Source organism: Aulonocara stuartgranti (assembly GCF_965226115.1).
Source record: "Aulonocara stuartgranti genome assembly, chromosome: 15".
NCBI lineage: Eukaryota > Metazoa > Chordata > Actinopteri > Cichliformes > Cichlidae > Aulonocara > Aulonocara stuartgranti.
The window spans coordinates 14,009,838-14,030,324 of record NC_138951.1 but is presented as its reverse complement, the minus strand read 5'-3'; the positions used below and the strand labels follow the sequence as shown (position 1 = coordinate 14,030,324).

General features: G+C 41.1%; 3 protein-coding genes across 3 annotated transcripts; all 3 read right to left on the bottom strand.

Annotated features, from left to right (window-relative positions):
- Positions 1-3,600: 3,600 nt before the first annotated feature.
- Positions 3,601-8,308, bottom strand: zpax1 (zona pellucida protein AX 1). The gene is made up of 21 exons (XM_082504867.1): positions 8,147-8,308; positions 7,986-8,062; positions 7,818-7,913; positions 7,614-7,738; positions 7,277-7,420; positions 7,116-7,196; positions 6,876-7,040; positions 6,691-6,787; positions 6,401-6,618; positions 6,169-6,325; positions 5,885-6,093; positions 5,683-5,800; positions 5,416-5,615; positions 5,190-5,304; positions 4,950-5,119; positions 4,785-4,873; positions 4,564-4,694; positions 4,274-4,463; positions 3,992-4,127; positions 3,782-3,911; positions 3,601-3,698 (listed from the first exon to the last, which is right to left on the bottom strand). The coding sequence occupies exons 1-21, from the start codon at positions 8,164-8,166 to the stop codon at positions 3,631-3,633; spliced, it is 2,736 nt and encodes a 911-aa protein (XP_082360993.1). The 5' UTR covers positions 8,167-8,308; the 3' UTR covers positions 3,601-3,630.
- A 167-nt stretch (positions 8,309-8,475) lies between these two features.
- Positions 8,476-11,125, bottom strand: ttc32 (tetratricopeptide repeat domain 32). The gene is made up of 3 exons (XM_082504868.1): positions 10,951-11,125; positions 10,575-10,741; positions 8,476-9,271 (listed from the first exon to the last, which is right to left on the bottom strand). Exons 1-3 carry the CDS (start codon positions 11,064-11,066, stop codon positions 9,144-9,146), a joined length of 411 nt encoding a protein of 136 aa, XP_082360994.1. The 5' UTR covers positions 11,067-11,125; the 3' UTR covers positions 8,476-9,143.
- Positions 11,126-16,301: 5,176 nt separating this feature from the next.
- LOC309689311 (cartilage matrix protein-like) lies at positions 16,302-20,413 on the bottom strand. The gene is made up of 5 exons (XM_082505613.1): positions 19,960-20,413; positions 18,920-19,357; positions 17,857-18,432; positions 16,807-16,932; positions 16,302-16,473 (listed from the first exon to the last, which is right to left on the bottom strand). The coding sequence occupies exons 1-5, from the start codon at positions 20,123-20,125 to the stop codon at positions 16,346-16,348; spliced, it is 1,434 nt and encodes a 477-aa protein (XP_082361739.1). The 5' UTR covers positions 20,126-20,413; the 3' UTR covers positions 16,302-16,345.
- Positions 20,414-20,487: the final 74 nt, after the last annotated feature.

Sequence of the window (20,487 nt, the reverse complement as noted above, 5' to 3'; positions counted from 1 at the left end):
CTCTTTGGGTTAAGGACTCTTGCAGAGGTGAGTGTGCATTCACAAGAGGAGTACTAGTGACCATGTGTCTTAAAAGACAAATGAAAGGTTTATGATATGGAGAGACGTGTGGTTTTGAGATGGTGGCACTCACGAAAACTCCAGTCAAAGCTGGAGAAATGAAGGTGCCAATATTTTCATTGGGGGGTGCCAGACGAGACATGATTGGAGGACAGCTTAGCTTGGAGACAAATTGCTCTGTCAGGCAGGAGGAAGACCAGAATGTTAGTGTATGACAGAGGATGCAAATGAAAGATCTAACGTGGTGCCTAAAGTAGCCAAAAGACTGATTAGAATCTTAATAATTTAAAGTTGCTTTTGTACTTTAGAAAGCCCAATAAATATTTGTAGTTGTCTTCGAAATGCATCAGTATAAAGTGACTCATTTTACAGCCCACAGGAACAATTTCCACACTCATATTTTCAGAGGCATTAACTAGGATTTCTGTAGTGTGGTGGGTGCATTTTTCCACTTCAAAATATTTCTTCATAAATAGATACTCTGGAATTTATTTATTTTTTTAAATGACATTCAGCAGCTCCTGAATGGTAAATGAAGCTAATTAAATCAAACAGAGTACTCTGCTTTCTTGAGCAGTCGACCAGTGCATCTTTCCATAGTAGTGTAGTTCCAATGAGGCCACTTTTGCCATCCTCTGCACATCTTTCTGATCTTGTGCTATCAGGAGGCTCTCAATGGTGGAACAACAGGATTGGAGTTAATTCAGTGTTATTGATACAGTGCCAAATCACAACAGTAGCCTTAAGGTGCTGTATATTGTAAGGTAAAGACCTACAACAATACAGAGAAAACCCAACAGTCAAACAATCCCCTTTTAACTGGAAGAAACCCCTGGCAGAACCAGCCTTAGGGGAGTGGCAGCCATCTGTCGTTACCAGGGGGGTCAGAGGGGAGGGAGACGGGATGAAAGACGCACTGTGGAAGAGGGCCAGAGATTAATAACTAATGATTAAATGCAAAGTGTCGTATAGATGTTGTATAGATCTTCAACACTTCACTGTCCCAGTCCTGCATCCCGCCGTGCCTAAAGTCAGCCACAATTGTCCCACTGCCAAAACGTACTAACATTAGCAGCCTGAACTACCGACCAGTTGCTCTAACACCTGTTATAATGAAGTGCTTCGAGAAACTGGTCCGACGTCACATCATGTCCTGCTTGCCACCCAACCTCGACCCGCTCCAGTTCGCATACAGAGCTAACACATCAACTGAAGATGCCATTGCTACAACGCTCCACACCACCATCTCTCACCTGGAAGTGCAGGGCCGTTACGCCAGGCTGCGCTTTGTTGACTTTAGCTCTGCTTTCAATACAATACTCTCGGACAGACTAATAGTTAAACTGCTGGAAATTGGACTTCCTTCTACCACCTGCCGCTGGATCAGAGACTTCCTCTCAGACCGTGTACAGAGAGTTAGAGTGGGGCATCATCTTTCCTCAGCCCTCAGCCTTAACACCGGCTCTCCACAAGGCTGTGTACTGAGTCCCCTACTGTACACTCTGTACACACATTACTGTTAGTTCCCACCCAGACAACACAGTCATCAAGTTTGCAGATGATACCACTGTGGTGGGGCTCATCTCAGGGGGAGATGAGACGGCGTACAGAGCTGAAGTTCAGAGGCTGTCAGATTGGTGTGTCGATAACAACCTAGACCTCAATACCAACAAGACAAAAGAACTGGTAGTTGATTTCAGAAGGAGGAAGTCTGAGCTGCAGCCTGTCAGCATCAACGGGGAGTGCATGGAAAGGGTCTCCAGTTTCAAGTTTCTGGGTGTGCACATAGACACAGACCTCCAATGGAGCTCTAACACCTCTGCGGTTTTAAAGAAAGCCCAAAGTGAGAGCATTCCACAGAAGAGAAAAGCTGGAAAGCTGAAGGATCAATTAATAAGAGCTAATATGAGAGAAATATGCTCTCACAGAAGCATTTGGAATCAACCAAAGGCTTTTCTGTTAGTTTTTAGCCTTGTAATATCAATTACAGTAGTCCCGCCTACTGTCATAAATGTTTCTAATTTTAGAGATATTGCACAAATGCAAGAAAGCAGTCCTACATATTTGTTTGATATGCATGTTGAAGGACATATCTGGTTAAAGAAGATGCTTTCCGTCAGCACTCATTCATTATTATTTGTATTTGTATTCTATTTTTATCTTATTATATATTTATTTTATTTTACTGTATATAGTATTTTATTTTATTCTATTCTGTACAGTTGTGTACTGTATTTATTCTTATTGTATTCTAATTTTTGCCTCATAACTTTTGCACTGTCCACTTCCTGCTGTGACAAAACAAATTTCCCACGTGTGGGACTAATAAAGGTTATCTTATCTCCATCTGCTCAAGCCACTTCTGTGCGGGGGCGTCTGAGCCGGTGTTGCTGTAAATGTGTCGTCTCCTTCTTCCCTGGAAGCACAAGATGGATGCTGACTCCACTTTCTGGCAGTCAGAGCAAGCGAAGTACTTTAGTTTGTCCATAAACGTTTTGTCAAAGCAATTTATGGCTTTCCCTGTAGCCAGTGATTGTCCTTATTCCACATGCATTTTGAGTTGTGCTCTATACACTTACATTTCAATTAGAAGTTTATGGGTGAGGGTGTGATTTTATGGCGCATCTATACAAGACTACATAAATTAAAGGACTATGACAACATCTGATCTGTGGCAACCATAAGCTGCCTTTTGTGAAAACTGGATTATAAAAATGAAACCATTTGATTTGCGGTGCAATTTTAACCCTTGACGAGTTGATTCTCAAATTAGTGAATATCAAGAGCAATTTTATTTCATTAAGATCTGATTAAAGACTTTTTACCCCTCCAAGCCACTTAAACTATAGGATTAAACAGAATTATCAAACCACAAAATTGTAGCTTAATTGCCATCATAATTTACAGGTGATTAGTTTAAAGTATAGAAGTTTGCACAGACAAATTAAAAGCTATGAAGGTGCACAAATGCATTGTCACTAAAATATGATATGATGAGAAGCAATTCTGTTAGATGAACTTGCTCAACTACAGAAGTTCTGTAATATGCCATAGTAGCACAATTGAATACTTTGTTCTGCATTAACCACAGTCTGTACCATTTTCAGTCACTAAGAATCACTCAGCATTTACGAGCCATGGGAAACAGCAAGATGTCAGCTAGAAAGACGAAGTTGACTCAGCCACACTGGGTTGTGAATTGAGCACCCCATCCACAGAGTATTGCATTTATGAACAGTTACACCCTTTGGAAAGTTTTAGCAATGCTGTACAAGTAATTTAAGCCTAATGCTTCATGTGAAGCTCAGCCCATGACACTACACCATGCAGTTTACTTCACATTTCAATGCCCTTTTGTCTGAACACTGAGTTCAGACAAGTGCAATATGCAAATTCAAGCGGCATCGTTTTAATTAAACTGATACGTTTACATTTGAGGCCTTGTTATAGCCAGTTAAAGATGTCAGACCAGTTTAGAACTTGAGGCCTGCATCTACAACAGTCATGACCCAGCTTACAAATTGAAAAGCTTAGACACCATATAGCTTAAGATTTATTTTTATTGAAATATCAATTTGAAAGTAGGATGGGTCCAGAGGAGAGCTGCCATTGGTGGGTTGACTCTGTACTTCTTTGCTCTGCAAATGGGAAAGAAAAAAGTCACCAACTGCACTTCAAACTTCAAGTTTGTCCCAGTCTTACTTACACCATTAACACTTACCCCTTTTAGCACCTTTGAGTCCTTGAAATTTAGTGCCCTTTGTGCCTGTGGGATGCACACATTGGCCTCTGCAGATGCCATCTGGTGGGCCATTTGTATTACAAATCACTGCATCACAGTGCACATAGATCTGTGGGGAGACTGGAAGGTTAAGCACACATTGATACAGTATTGCATTAGACAGCCCTATGACTAGATTGCCCGAATCACCTGATCTCTCAGAACTTCGTTGTTATTGGTGAAGGTGAACATCCTCATAGAGAAGCGTTTGACGTGGGATGGCATGGCAATATTATCCTTAACTGGATGGAAGACTGTCACATGGGTGTCATCGCGATTCTCACAACTAGTGAGAAGAATATATAATTTAAATGTACCATGAAGACTCATTTTCCAAGTGAATTAACCACCCACTCTAGACTATGGCAAAGTTAGCTGGACTACATAGTTGTAGTGGAGATTTTCCACTTTGGCATTTACTTATGCCATCACCTGTTCACAATGATGTCCCATTGGGGTACAGATGTCCTGTCTTCTTGAAGAGTAGCCCAGCAGTTTTCCACGATGAGCTCCAACTGGGGGTCTGTTGACTGCATCAGCACCACCTCAAAAAACAGGGGGTCTCTCAGGTATTTCTTCAGTGGATAATCTTCAGCTTTGTAAAAGTGCTGATAAGCAGCATCTGGAAGAGAAGCTCAATTAGAACTCTAAGGCAGTGTATACACCTAAAGAGAACAGATGTCAAATTCTCCACCTTGTAGCAAACCGACTGTCAGACTTACCCTGGGCTTGCCTCATTTGCACCATTAGCAGCCCTGTCCCAATTTCTGCTCTAGGATCATCGCTCCTTGGTTTGTGACTGAATGCGACAGTTTGTGTTTTGTTGACCATGTAGTAGCAGTAGATGGTTTGCCTAAACAGGATGGGGGGAAAAAAAACCCACCACATTTTAAACTTTGAATCAGCAGTTCATCGGGATAACTCACTGGTCAGGTCTACCTACCTGTACCCAGGTTCAGCAGGTGAGGTTTTTGCTGTCACCTTATGATACAGGCTGATCTCATTTTGATAAACCATGTAGTTGTCAAAGAACTTAAAACAAAAAACACAAGTTGATTAACACATTTCCCAAAAGGCACTTTCAACTGATAAAGGTCTGTAAACGTACTGTTCTACTTGTTCCACATGAATCTGCAGAGAAAGAAAAGTGGGCAAAGCGATCGTTGCTGAAAACTGGTCTACAAGACCGGTCCTTCAATGTTAGCTGACTTGGGACGAGACTGGGCACAGATTCCAGCTTCACAGCCACTGCTGTTATTGTTCCATTAGGATAGCATTCTGAAGAAAGTAGACATTATTATGATTGTGTTTGTTATTTTAATGAGTAGTTTAAGTGATCAAATCTTACTAGTTGTCATCAAGGGAAAGCTGCAGGCCAGGGAGAGGTCACCAAGCACCCACTGATTGTTTGGTTCCCAGAGCACGATGTCAAGTCTGGCTTGGATGGAAACTGAGGAAACCAGCTGCAAGAAAATGTTCAGAGCACATTTAATTTGGATCCTAAGGAGACTGGCATTTACAGGGCTTTTCCGGTCTGTGCTTGGAAGGTTTTCAAAGAGTCATGTTATATACACCTCAAAGTTTGAGTCTTGGGCATTGTAGGGCACTCTGAGGATCAAGTGTGTGCGGTTTTCCTGCAGCTTGTAGGCTTTAGCCAGGTCGGGGGTTAGCTGTCGCATTCCAACCGCGGTCTCAAAATTACGGTCTTGACTGCCATATTTCACCCTGATGTAAAAGTGCTTCTGATCACAGGTGCCAGTAAGTGCAGGCAGCACTGCAAGGGAAAGAAAAGTCAATCTGGAGTTCAAAGCTCAATGTGCAATTCTAGAAAAGAGTCTCACCAACATCCTGCAGAGACGCCTGCAGTGTCACCTCATGAGCAAAGGAAGTTCCATCAGGCAGGATGATCAGCCCAACGGTCAAAGGGAGAGAGTAGGTTGTAACCAAGGGTTCGGGATTCTTAAGGGGGGGAGAAAAAAAAAAAAGTTATGTTGGCAGTTGGAATACAATCTTTAGTGCAATTTCCAATAGTTGGCCACATACGGTCTTCAGGACAACATCGGCATTGAAGGACACTTGTAAAGAGAAGCCCTTTGTGCCATTGGTGTAGATGTGCTCCTGGACAATCAGGCCTCTGGCATTGCTCTCCTCCACAGTGAGAACACCAGTAACAAAGGTGATGTTCTTCAGCTCCACATCATGAAAGAAGCCCCCCAACATGACGCTAAACACACCGTCCTCTGGAACCGTATCTGAGGAACAAGCCACACGTTTAGGCTTTTTCTGCAGGCTCGACTTTCAGTTCTTTACTTTTAAGTGGGACTTACAATCTTCCACTTGGGGAGGTCTGGGCATCAGAGGCGTTGTAATGGGGAACAAAACCTTGTATTTTATATCATCTTGGGTCCCATCCGCCCTCCAGAGTACCTCGAGCATTGGCTCCACAGTGTAGGTGACATAGTACTGATATTCTGGGGCATGACTCTGCAATTATTTATAGCATTTTAATAAAACGCACATACAAACACACAAGTCGCATGTTGAGGTAGATTTCCAGACCTTGTAGTAACCATCGGGTGAGCCCACTGGGATCTCGGCAACAATGTGAAAGTCTGTGGTGGATAGTGTGTACCCTCTCGCAGCCATCTGAGACCTATCCAGCCTCTGCCCATTGATGCCCATGTGCATCTCTACAATTCTGAATGTGCCGTCCATTAGAGGGGTCATGCGGCGAGGGATGTACCAAGAGATCACACTCTCAGTGAAGAGTACGCCCCCTAGAAGAGAGGAAGCAACTTCTTGACAATTCTACACTTTAATGCTTACTGTGAAGAAGGTTTGATGCTCACCTGTGGGACAAGCTGCTGCCAAGTTCACGATACCCAGACCACTTTCTGCCTTGTTGTAGACGCTCACCTTGAAGACTTCCATGGGGATTCCAGCCACCTTAAGGAAAAATAATAAAAAAAATATATGGACTTTACTGTCAGTTTTAATTACCAGAAATAATTATCCATTATGAAGTAATCCTTACATCCTCTGAGAAGGTCTCTGGTGTATTGTAAGGGCTTCGCATAATCAGTCTGTTAGAGGTAGTCATTGCACTGTAGCCAGCTTGTTCAGCCTCCCTTGGCACCATTACCACTGGTTCAGGGGTGAAAAATGTCATCTTCCAGATACCATGTGATGCACCAGAGTCCTGCAGCAAAATGGAACATTTTGAGCCTTCATTGGATTGCATTTAGTAATTTTCTTAACTCTATAATCTAGGCACCTCAAGCAGATATGAGTCAACATTTTGATCCTGAGCCGGCCGCTTAGTTTGTGGATTAGCTTTCATCAAGTAGTTTGACACCTAGAAGACAAGACAAAGTTAATTGAAGAGTTTGAAGGGCATAAGTATTAAAGTAAACCTGGCAGTGTTACGTAACCCACTTCCATGTAGTTCCTGTCACAGAGAATCTCTTTAGGGGCCCAGCGAGTGTAGCTGCACGTTTGATTCACTTCATGAGTTACCACATCTGATGGCCTCTGGCTGTACATTTGGAGTTTCAAGCCAATTTTAAATGTTGCATCATCCTATAAGAGAAGTGTAAGCAGTTAGTTCCCCCTGAAAGTCCGTTCCTGATACACTATTACCTGTACTCATTTGCAAAACTTGCAGACCTAAACTTTTAAAGTTTCTATTAAATGGAAGGTTGGAGTAAAATCTAGGTGATATTTAAATTTGTAATGTTTGGAAAGAAAAAAGTTCCACCTCAGCTCAACATACCTTGTTGTCCACAAAGCAGCCCATCAGAGACATGTAGATTCTTGTGTTACCCCAGGGGTCAGACTCCATGCTGTACCCACACTGAGCAGCCAAGGTGGGTGTCAACAAGACACACTGGGTGCCATCTGGAGATGACATGCAAACATGAGGGATCTCTTCTCAAAGCAATGACATAGCCTGTTCCCAATTAGCCCTTTAACTCACTGATGGCTTCCACTACAAGCTGGTTCCCCACTGCTAAAGCCTCATCCATTGACAGCCTCATTAGATTTCCTAAACAGTCTGCCTTTAAACCACTGCCTGTGAAAGAAGACGATGGTCAGGTAGTGTAGCCTCAATTTGATCTGGAGCAGTTTAACGAGTTAGTCTTACTTGACTGTGAAGCGAGCTTCGTATTTGGCCATGCTTGACCTAAAACAATTACTGCAGCCATCAAGTTCCATAATAAACTTGAAGGGGGAGAAAAAAAATGCACATTTTAGAAAAATTAGAGTAACTGTCAGAAAACTAAACAAGACTTAACTTAAACTTACATGTTTTTAAGCCGCCACATGTCGCAGTGTCAATGTAACCATGCAAAAACAAAAATTTACTGAAACCAACCACAACCAGAGCTTGGCATTGAAACCCCAAGCAAGACCTACCACCAACAAACCAGCTCTGACGCAAAAGAGCTGACTGCTTCATTCAGGCGTCAGCAGCTGTTTTATACAGCAGGTAATCACCTCTGCACAGGTGAAACGCATCAGTGATGCTTCCTGCCTCACTCGCTGTGGGGAGGCTCCACTTATGATGCCTTTGCTTCTCGTAGGACATCACAAAATCTGTATTTGTGTGAATAAGCAAGCGCGAGACAGACATGTGTCATTAAAAAATTTATTGTCATTGATTTGTGATTCTATTTACATTTGTCTATATTATATTTATATTGTCTTCTGTGTATGTTTGTTGTTTCTATATTTGCTGACTTCCTTCCTTTAAAACCACATCACCTTGTATTAAAACTTAAGCTGTGTCTGAGCTTCAATTTAGGACACAAAGTGTGCTTTATGCAGCTGAGACATTCCTCATTATTATTTTATGTCAGCTTCTGATTAGGGTTCATTTAAAGTCACAAAGCCTCTCCTACAACCTTCAACAGGGGGCTTCAACATTTATCAAGCTTTCACCTGATGGGTCGATAAGTCTGCAGTGTCCAGTCTCAGTCTTATACGGCCCTTTATAAAGGGATATCAATTTTTCACTAACTGAGAGGAGCTTGAGTCGGTGTGAAAAAGGAATATTAATGCTCTTCTTAAAAAAAAATCCATCATCTGTGACCCCTGATCCAGTGGGACGTCTGCTTCATCAGATCAATTATCCTCTGATTTTCAGCTCTGTCTTTCTTTGTGCAAATGATTTTATATTTAAAAACAAAAAAATAACAAGCGAATAAAAACAGTTGGACAATTAGTGATATTAAGTGCACTGGTGTACATTTTGTTATCAGCAGGATTAGAGGTTACACGTGACATGTAGGTTCAGAAGCTGTCAGTATCCCCTGTTTATCTTGTGCTCCTGGTCCAGAAGTGTCTGTTGAAGGCTCACTTTGGCATCTTCAAAATCCGGGTTGAGCTTTAATGCCTGCTGGAAATCACTCTTGGCATCGTCAAAAAAGCCTGTAAGATAATAAAAATTGTAAATACATATTAAATATAAGGGTATCTTTTATAATAAACTTCTAGGCTGGATTTTAAAGAGTCAGCAGTAAAAGCACAAGGGTTGTGGCAACTTGCCACAACCCTTTGCAAGTGCAAATACACAGCTCCATCTAGTGTCATAGAAAAGAAAGCACCAAACAGTTACAGGATAACAGTTGACGATTTCAGAAGCCTTTACTGTTTCTACTGTCTTGCATTTATTCTTATATACAATGTCTTTTGCCTTTGCTGTCTTTGTCCTTTCTTGTAATCATCTTTAGTTTTCAGTGGAGGTGCAGCCATCCACAGATCATCACATCTCTTTTTAAGCCACATTTTGTGACAATATGTTAAAATTTGTGTATACGTGTAAGTGTTCTGGCTGCCAGATTCTGAAAGAGTTTATGTTGTCCTACTAATGATTTGGATAATCCTACAAATAGAGCGTTATAGTAGTCTAACCTACTCGATATGAATGCACGGACCCATTTCTAAGAGTCAGTTTGAGATGATATTTTTCTAACTATTGATATATATATTTAAACGTAGAAAGCACATTATGCTAATTAGCGATCGAAACTGAGATCAAAATGATAACATGGCTCCTGTCTTTTTCAAAGTGTTTCAGAGAAAAGGGTGATAAATAGGTAGGTACAGCTGTGTATCATATGCATAAAAGTGATAGGATATATAATGATCCTTCATGATAGTACCAAGCAGGAGCATGTCAGAATAATGGACCAAGAACGGAGGAACCTCCGAGCTTTTATTTTTGCAGATCTAAATGTACTACCTGAAACACAAAACTCTCTGTGAGTCTTTGATAACAGCTGTTTCTGTGCTATGATTGGATCTAAAAACCTGACTTGTACTTGTATCATAAATACTGATACATAAATACTGATAGCCAAAATAGTTTAAAACACCTTTTCAACGCAATTGGAAGGAGTAATGTCATTCTTCTAATAGACGTAGTGTCATCTGTGTTTCAGATGATGATTATGAGGAAACACAGGCAAGTCTGCTATAATGGAGATGTTCAACCTATATGTTGACCTCACACATATAAATACACAGTGTGTGCTTATATTTCTTTATATGGTATACAATGTTAGTGGACTGTTTTCAAATAGGACCTACAGAGGTTAATAAAAACGAAGCAGAGAAAAAGACATTTATTTTGAAGGTAATGGGCGGAAGCTGAGGTGGGGTTTTTTGGCTGTTGATGTGAACTGGCTTGCTGCTGCGAGCTGTCTGTCGCTTAATTGTTGCTTCTTCTTACCTAATCTATAATGAATTAGTCCTCTGTTGTAGAAAGGCACTTCAAACTGGCTGTCAGCTTGTGTCGCAGAGGTGTAGTCATCCACCGCTTCACGAAAGTCCACCCGGAGGTACTTTATCTGCCCGCGGTTGTTATAAGCAGTTGCTAAACTGCTTGCTTCACATTCCCTGTTCAAATATAACACAGTTAAAACCCCCTTTTAAAATCATGGCTACAGTTAAATGTGAACATGAGAGAGAGGAAGGGAACTGAAATTAGCTAGCAGTTAGCGACAACGGGTCACAAAATTTAATGTGTAACAGAATGTGTCGTAACACCACCATGTTATAAACGACAACAGCTAGCCTTTAGCGTCTCCAGAATAAAATGACGATACCTGGACTGTAAGCAGGAAGAAATAAACTTTGTGTACAGCTCTTCTGCCATTTTAAAATTCTCCCTTTTAAACTCAGCGTGGGCGTTTTCGAGTATCTGGGAATTATTCTCCTCCATGTGTGCGAAAGGTTTTCTTGTTTTTCACCTGCGGATGTGACGTTGCACTACAAACTGTCCAATCATAGCGTGGTTCACATGTCGGCGTAGATCAGTGAGGGTTCATGGTACTAAACACGAATAAAGTTTTAAAACCTTTATTAGTAAGAAAAAATAAAATAAAAAATCGTTTTTATTGTTTTGAATACTACGAAGCACTATTCTCTATGCTCTTCCTCTTTCCCTCCTGCCTGGCAGCTCCTTATAAAGCCAACATCCTTCATCTAATCTCTATCTTCTATACATGTCCAAACCATCAACTTTGTCTGTCTTGTGCACTAATCATTGCTTTGGACGGTTGATCCAAGGTATAGAAACTCATTTACTTTCGCTGTCTCTACTCTATCATTCACAAACAGGTCTTCTGCTTGACTTTCATTCCTCTTCTTCTTCCCTACTCTCACTACAGATTTGACATCTACAAACAGCATTGTCCACAGAGACTCCTGCCTGACCTCATCTGTCAGCCTGTCCGTCACCACTTTCTGAAGCTTCTCAGAGCATCTCCCTCATGTAATACCACCCCCACCTTGAACCTGTCTGTCCTACTGCACACCCCACCACAGTCTCGCTGTCCTCATACATGTCCTGTACCACTCTGACATATTTATCTGTCACTCCTGAATTCCTCATCTAGTACCGCAGCTCATCTCTTGGCGCCCCATGACATGCTTTCTTTAGAGCCACAAAGCCACAGTGAAGCACCATCTCTGTATGTCTCCATCACATTCTCAAAGCAAACGTTGCATCCGTAGTGCTCTTTCACATTATGAAACCAGCTCACTGATTGTCACCTGTCCTCTTAACATACCTTTAATAATACTTTGCCATGTCTTCATGGTATGGCTCATGTATCCCTCTGTTGTTACTACAGCTCTACACATCATCCCTGTTCTTGAAAACTGGTCCCAGTACACCTTCCTCATTCCTCAGGCATCCGATCGCTCCCAATAATCGCATTAAACAACCTGTTAAAAATCCACTGGTGTGCCATCAGGACCACCTGCCTGTCCCCTTTCCATCCTCTTCATAGATGCCCTCACCCCCTCCTTACTAACCTTTCTCCATCTGTTCTCCTCTCTCTTCCATTTTCTTCATTTAGTTGTCGTAGAAATGCACCTTTCCTATATTATTTTCTTTGCTCATAATAACTACTAAACTACATCTTTCTCTGTTTTTCTTGATTTTTCATGTGTACACACATTTGTGGAAGAGAGATTATCTTCTTATTGTTTTACTGTGCCTCTCAGGGGGCAAACTATCTACCTGCACCATCACCTAATAACAAGAAGGTCCTGGGTTTGAATCCACCAGCTGGCTGTGTGGAGTTTCCATGTTCTCTGTGTCTCCATGACTTCTCTACAGGAACTCTGGCTTTCTGTAGGTGTGAGTGGTTGTCTGTCTCTATGTATTAGCTCTGCGATAGATTTGAAACCTGTCCTGGATACACCCCGCCTCTTCCGTGATGTCAGCTGGGATAGACTCGAGCCCTAATGTGAACCTAAATTGGATATGTTGTGGAAAATGGATGGATGTTACAGAAGACAAAACACCATGTGAGTGAAAACCAAACTGTGCTTTCTTTTTCTAACAGCAGGTGTCAGACTCAACTTAGATTTGATTTAAAAAGTAAATGATGCAGTTAGTGCAAATAATATTGATTATATCTATAAAAAGCATCTGAGTAGGAAATCCAACAAGAGGCTTCATATCTTTAAAGACGTTTTTTTAATATATTTTAAAGAAAAAAACTGCTTATTAATCACCCCAAACACCAGTAACAAGACAATGGGAACTCTCACTGCAGTGAACAACAAGAAGGGAATTCTGTAAGGAAGAATGTCCAGGGTGAAGAAGTCAACTGTCCCGCTGAAAACAAATTACACCCTAAGAGCTAAAGGTCATTCAGAGGCTGTGCACTTCCCTTTTACAGCCCATTTATCTCCAGACTGTGTGGACGAGTTGAAACGGATCAAACAGAAACAGTTTGGACCAGAGGAAGGGCATGTAGGCCACTGTCTGTTGACACTACTGAGAAAACGGATATAATATACTAATTTTCACGTCAGTGTGACTGTAAATTATTACATGACAGGAATCCAAGAGGAAGAAGTTGGCTTTGCGGTTATGTGTTAAATTGTCACATTTTATTTAAGATTTAACCGTTTTATTTCGACGGCGATATCATGAAGAAAACATAATGTTCAGAAATCTCAGCACCGCCGAGTCTCATCACCCAAAATGTTGCTGTTTGCTGAGAGAATTAACACAAAACATCCAAGATCACTGTGAACTGACAGAACCAGGAAAGACACACCTTCAATAAGAGGGTCCTATTGAAGGTGAACTACAGCACAGAGTCACTCTGAAGGTAAAACATATGTGCCATTCGTACATATAGCTGTCTACACTTTTATGAGTATTTTGGCAGATTTTTAAATTAAGTAGAAATGAATGCAACCGTGGCAACAAACAACATAAAAATAAACCTTTCTGTGCGTGCATCATACAACACAAACATGATATAGAAATGTAGATTTAAAATAAATTGTCTGATGAAAAACGCTGACAATGTGGAGCTCGTGTGAAGTGCAACTGATGTAAAACTCTCAGTCTGCACTGTGATACATTCAGATACATCGATCGCAATTACAGAACAGACTGTTTATCATGAGATTTGGCTGTTACACAAGTCAAAGTCCATTTTTTATGTTATTGCTCTAATGACAAAACAGTTATTGTCTGGATTAGTGATTACAAGAGGCTGAGGCTGATCCATGAGGCTGATTTGATTTCTGGAGCCTGAGACAGATGGCAAATTTTTTCGGTCATGAAAATTATGGTCATTTTCACTTCTCTTCCTGTTTCCAGGTTTTATACTAAGCTGTTTAATATTTAGTGTGTAGATATGAGAGTGGCCTCACACTTCCCTTCCCAAAATAAAAACCTAGCAGGGAGTTCACTGCTTTGCACCTCTGACGAGCACATATGGTTACTTTAAACCATCCCCAGCTTAACACTTGTGAGAAACGGTAAACGGTTTATTATAAGGAGACACGAGAAAAGCATTTCAATGAGGACATGTGCAGCTGTTAAAGTAACAGAGTAATCAATGAATGTAAGCAGAGGATTCTGCTATTTAAACCTCCTGAAGAGACATCCGTTGTAGTGTCTTTTCCTTTTCTTGGTTGCATGTGAGTCCCATTCATCTTTTCCCCCCCGAAACACTGGTGGGCTCACCTCTGTGTGCCTGTGTGTGTGTGTGTGTGTGTGTGTGTGTGTGTGTGTGTGTGTGTGTGTGTGGGGTGGGGGGGGGGGGGGGGGGGTAACTATGAACTGAAATACCAAACAAACCAAAAACAGCTGTCTGCTTAAAGGAGGGAGGGAGAGGATCCAGAGCAGACCTGAGGTAAACGTTGGCATGTTGACTCACACAGACAGCGCAGACAGAGAAGCTCTGTTGTCTGTGCTGCAGAGTCATTCCAGAGGTGACACGGTAACCTCTGTCTGTCTGTTGTTTTTCTGGCACCAGCCAAAGCGTAAAAGATAGCAGGGTACAAAACCAGAAAGTTTTCAACTCAGAGCAGTCAGAGAAGTAAACTGTAGACTTTAATCCTGCTATATGTTATGTTACTATCAAAGATGTTTCTGAGTGAAAAAAAATAGAGGTTTAAAAACTAATTTCCCCCTGACCCCACACATCTTTACCGTTCTGTGAAGCCAAACAGTGTTACAGCGCACTGTAAACAGAAATGTTAGCGCTTTACCTTCATATTTGCCTTTCTAAGTTGACATAGAAATATGTGTATGCCATAAAAATGTACAGTTATGTAAGAGACTCTTTTGTATCTACATGTTTTCCCAAATACCTTCAAGTTTTTGAAGATAGATGTTCATTGAGAGGACTTGGAATGAATTTTAGAAGAGTTACAGAGACAGTTTGATACATTTAATTTTAATTTTGATTTTTAATCATTGAGCGCCAGGCTTCATTTACAGTAATCTTTTTGGGTAAGCAGTGAGCAGTGAGGCTTAAACAGACATGTTTAATTAAGATACCTGCTTTCAAAGAAATTCTGGGTTTTTTTGGTAACATTTGTGTTCATTTTCCTACATCTAGCATATTTCCTCCATACAGTAACATCTACAAAAGACTAAAACTAACATTAAAACCAATGAAACTAATCATTTCCAAACAATAAAAGCTTTGCTTAAACAAGGAAAAATACACTGAAAAGTAAATACAATTAAACTAAACTAAAAAAAAATATTACAAAAACTGTAACAATTCTGGAATGCAGAGTTATAATCCTAAATATTTTCACAAAATAAATGCCATCTTTCAGTCAATCAGCTAGAATTTTACTACTTAAAGAATTTACTATAACGCTGTTACATCTTTAGATAGTAATTGTATTTTTTTAAATATGTATTTTATAGAGTGCATCATGTAATATTATTTCAAAAATAATACAACAACAAATGTACAAATATGAGATTAGATTTTAATGGAATTTTTTACTATATATATGGTATGATACATGTTTGTGTCACCACCTGATAAATGGGAAAATATTCATTATTCCGTATTTTTAGTTGAATTCAAGTTGCACATTTATTAAGGCTACGTGTAATTCAGCACCAGGCTAATATATACAATATTCATTTATACAAAATAGAAAAAAAAGATTAAAGAAATGTTAGATTACTATATATTTTAATATGCTCCTGGGGGTTTAGTTTAAGTAACATTTACAGTAGATTTGGGGGGAAAAAAATCATCAATAAAAAGTTAAAATAAAGTTTATTTGTAGACATTGTTGCTCAGCAGTCAGTAACCTGGGGGGTTGATTTGTGAGTCATTGCTTCTCTCAGTCTGTGGTTGAAGTTAGAGTGGATCGCAGGAAGTTCCTCCCCATGATGCAGTAGTCTGTGGGAGCAACAAAAGTCATCTGGCTCTGCGGAATATAAATAATCAGGAGGTCAGATTGCTCCCAGTGGGTGGGAACCTTTTACTACCAATCATGGAGGAAAAAGCCGCTGACTCTTACTTACGTGCAAAGTTTCAGGCACGGCCCACCGTGTTCTCAAGACGCTCTATTCTCCCAGTCACGTCAGCAAGTTTGAGGAGTCAAGGACTTTTTTTTTGACAATTATACAATGGAGCAATAACACCAGTAACAATAATAACACGAAGAAACCATCAGCTGTCAGCTGCAGAGACTGTTTATAATAAACTGTCATCCATCTGAAACAACAGACTGGATATGCTTGGCTGCGAGCTGTTGGATGGCTGCCTGCATCTGCTTCTGGAAAGCCAGTCTAGCCTCGCATTTGCAGGGATCCTCCACCACCTCGACCTTCACCTCTTTGCCGGGAGAAAGCAAATTTCACATCAGGGTAACAGATCACGCAGAGAGTGAAAAAGCACACAGAGCACCACCCACGCCACTTTCCCCCACTAGACTGCTGATGGAGAACAAAACAAAGCTTAAATGAATGGAAGCTTTTTAAGGCAGAAAAGTACCAATTTCATGTAAACTGTCCAAAAAAAAAAAACCATCTGCTACAGATTCAGGATTTTTGTAGTGTTATGAAGCCCTGATCAGAATCCAAGCTGGGTATCTACACGTCTTTAAACTGTTGAGGAGCATTAGTATGACACCAAAGAGCTGCAGGAATCCACACAGTATGATCTTACGTTTCAGGGAACATGTTTTCTTGTCCGCATTCAAGATATAACCTTTCCGGCACTTGCAGTAATACGAGGCGTTGCTGTTGACACAAATGTGTTCGCAGTCGTGTCCCATGGAGCAGGGGTCCACACCTAGAATAAGCCAGGATTAAGGGATGGCAGCATGGGTACAGTTTTTTGCGTGCAAGCAAGGTGGGTAGCTTGTGAAACGTAAGACTATGCTAAAAAAAGATAGAAGCTATTTTTTACTTCACATTTTGGAATTTTATGATTTTTTTCTGCATGCACGAGTTAAAAAAGTATGACTGGAAACTTTTCGAAGATATTTGTAGTTGACCACACATGTGGCGGAAACACCTTCACCGCATCTGTGAACTGCTGTGTGTTGGACAACTGAGGTAACATAACAAAGCACATCAGTTTGGACAGTTAACGAACAGACGCACACAAATTCACACATATGGAGAAACAATACAGCAAAACATCCATTTCAAACCTTCAACATCTGTCTTTTAGTACACGAATGTAATTGAAGAGCAGTCACACAAGTTAGCAAACTGTTTTTGATAGTTGATCATTGTGTCTGATAAATTTACTTTGAAAATTCGATGTTTCTTATGTTTCAAAAAGAATAAAATCAGCTTATATGGATGGATTTCACTTATCATGTTATGTTCATCTGAATGCTTTCTAATCAGTTTTCCAAATGTTTAAAAGTTTTGTAGAGAGGTTTTACTCTACGTTTTAATTATTTTCAACACAGACTAAGGAAAAATTCAGAGAACCGGGACGCTTTGATTGCAAAAATAATCAATCTATGATCACCATATAAACGTTTCGCTTTTTAAAGAGAAGCTGACAGTCTTAAGACTTTCCGTGGGTTTAAATTGGCGACTACAAGCACGTTCTAGAGCCGACATCTGCAGTCCATACGGGGGCTGAGACCATCTGTTCTAATACTTTTTTCACATTTTTACCAATAACTGTCAATGACCCATAAAAGCCTCCCCCAGACTTAATGATGGAAAAAGGTCTTGCAGGCCGGCTTTGTCCTACCACACAGGGTCTCTCTGAACTTGGACGTGAGCTTCTCGATGACGCCGTAGGTCTCCACGTAGAAGACGTGGTCCTCCAGAGGGGTGCTGGCCATCAGCTGAAGGGATCGCATGTCTGCACGGTCCACCCCGACAGCGTAGATCTCGATACCCTTTCCCCGGGCTGCAGCAGACACTTCTTCCACCTGGTCTTGAGGTCTCCCGTCTGTCACGATGATGGCCACCTTGGAGATATTCCTAGAACGAGGCCGGGCTCCAGACTGCTCGGTGAAAGCTTCATTCGCTGCAGTTTTGATGGCGAGGCCGGTCATGGTGCCAGTCGCCAAAGGCTCAATGCGGGAGATGGCTTTCTTCAAGTCTAGTTTGCTAAAATAGTCTTTGAGCAGGAACTCTGTCTTGACCGTGCTGGCGTAGTTGACCACAGCCACCCTGGTGGAATCTGAGCCCACTTCAAGGGTGTCGACTATGTTGGCCAGAAAGATTTTAACCTTCTCAAACTCTCCTCGACGCACGCTGCGAGAGCTGTCAATGATGAAGACCAGGTCCAGGGAATGGCTTCTGCACTGAGAGTCTGTCTCTGTGATCAAACCATGGCAGGATTAAATCGATATAATACAAAAAAAATTCAGTTCGTTATTCAGACAAACATTTGTACTTTCTCTGAGGTCATTATGTAGTTATTCATCCACAAAAGAAGAAAGAATACTTTGGGATGCACTCAATGAAACAATTGAGCATCGCCGCGGTGGTTCCTCTAAAATGATATTGTATGCTATTTTACATACTATGCATCATTTCAGGGATTCAACAGTCCATCAGAGACATGCTTTATCCTTTCATGTCATTTTCCTGACTGAAAAGGATGCCCAACACATGAAAAATGGCATGTCAATGGCAGTTAGAATCCCTGCCAGTCCAGTTTTACACACATACATTAAACTAGATCATTTCTGGAGTGTTTACCTCTTTACATAAACATCACTGATGAAATGGAACTAAAATATCTGACCTGAAAAAAGAGCATTGGTTGGTTTGGAAAGCAAACCTGACTGGTAATATTCTACCTGTCGGCACAGGACTGACGGTGGTGATGAAGCCGCTTTGGGTACTGACCGGTAGCGTCACAGGAGTGGTGGTCTTCCCTGGCGGCACAGCGGTCACCGGTGGCACTGTACTCGCTGGCAGGGTTGGTAGAATTGCCGGTTCTGGTTCAGTTGGAGGGCGTACCACAGGTGAGGGGCAGAGACCTTTCACTTTGTAAGGGAACGGGTCTTTGATCCCATGTTGGGGATGACGAACCAGTGGTGGTGAGAGAGCTTTGTGTATGTGATGCATATGTGGGCCTTTGAATGTGTGGTGAAAAGGTGATATAGGGACTGGGGGTCTGTGGTAAGTCACTGGTGGAGATAGAGGAAAGGGGTGATACACTACCGGTGGAGGGATCCTTGGTGGCTGGTAGTGGTAGTGATACCTTTCTCTATACGTGTAGTCACTTCTGTGAACTACGAGGCCACCAGAAAGGAAAAGTGATGAGAACATTAGTAGGTTGGTAGAAGGTAAACAGGAAAGTTGTGTAAGTTGACATTGTGTAGTAAGTAAAACATACTGTGCAATAATCTCTTTTGTTTACTTTGGATCACAGACAAATTATTAGTATGTGCATTCAGCCATCCGGGCTGTTTCAGACAAGCCTCTACTATAGTCTGCACAGAGCTTGTGAAACCCCCAGCCAAGATCTGAGAATTCATGCAGGATGTGTTTGAGAAGAGTGTAAAATTTATTTGTTAGAATGAATTTTTATGAATGAAATATCTGTAATATTAAAAATGAATGATTTTTACTACAAAAAATGTGCATTAATCTTTTGTGGAAAAAAGCAAAAATAATACTGCTAGAAAGGAGCGGTGGACAAAGTATGCTCACTCAAGTATCTTGTACTTGGTCAACTCCACTAAACTTGGGAGTCAAATTCTAGTTGCTCTGCTCTCTGATATTTTAAATGTCTTACATGTTTGTAAGCTGCTGTATTTCTTTTCCTAGCCTACCTATTCCACCACTGCTAGACTTTTGTGTAAAACCAGAATACTAAAAATTAAAGACTTACTTGCTGGATTCAGGGTCCTGAGCGGTGGGTGCCCATTATTTCTGGTTTGAGCGTAACTCTGAGCAGCCATTAGCTCGGGATCCCCTGCCATGAGGTGGTATGTGCCCTGTACATCAGACAGCAGGGGTGCAGCGCAGTACAGGACGATCCAGTGAAAAGCCTTCATCCTTTCAGTGTGCAGAGCGCCTTCTGTGGTCTGACCTCTCTGAACACTTTGTCTGTGAGGATCAGGGGGTCAAACCGCCACTGAGTAGGAGGAGACCTGAGTGAGACACGTCAAACTGTCTGCCCCAAAAAGGTGGGTCATGAACTTCAGGAGGTGTATAGAAGAGCCAAAAATGTTTCTTTGTTCTTACTTTTTCAATGTTTTGCAACAGTGCTGCAAATATGCAAATCTTGTTTTAGCATAATGAAAAACATTTGGGACAATAAAGTGGTAAATATGTGATTTTGTTGATCTAAACATGCTGTCTGAAATACACTCTACCAACAAAGTCCAGAGTTTGAATAACTTACTATAAAACCTGT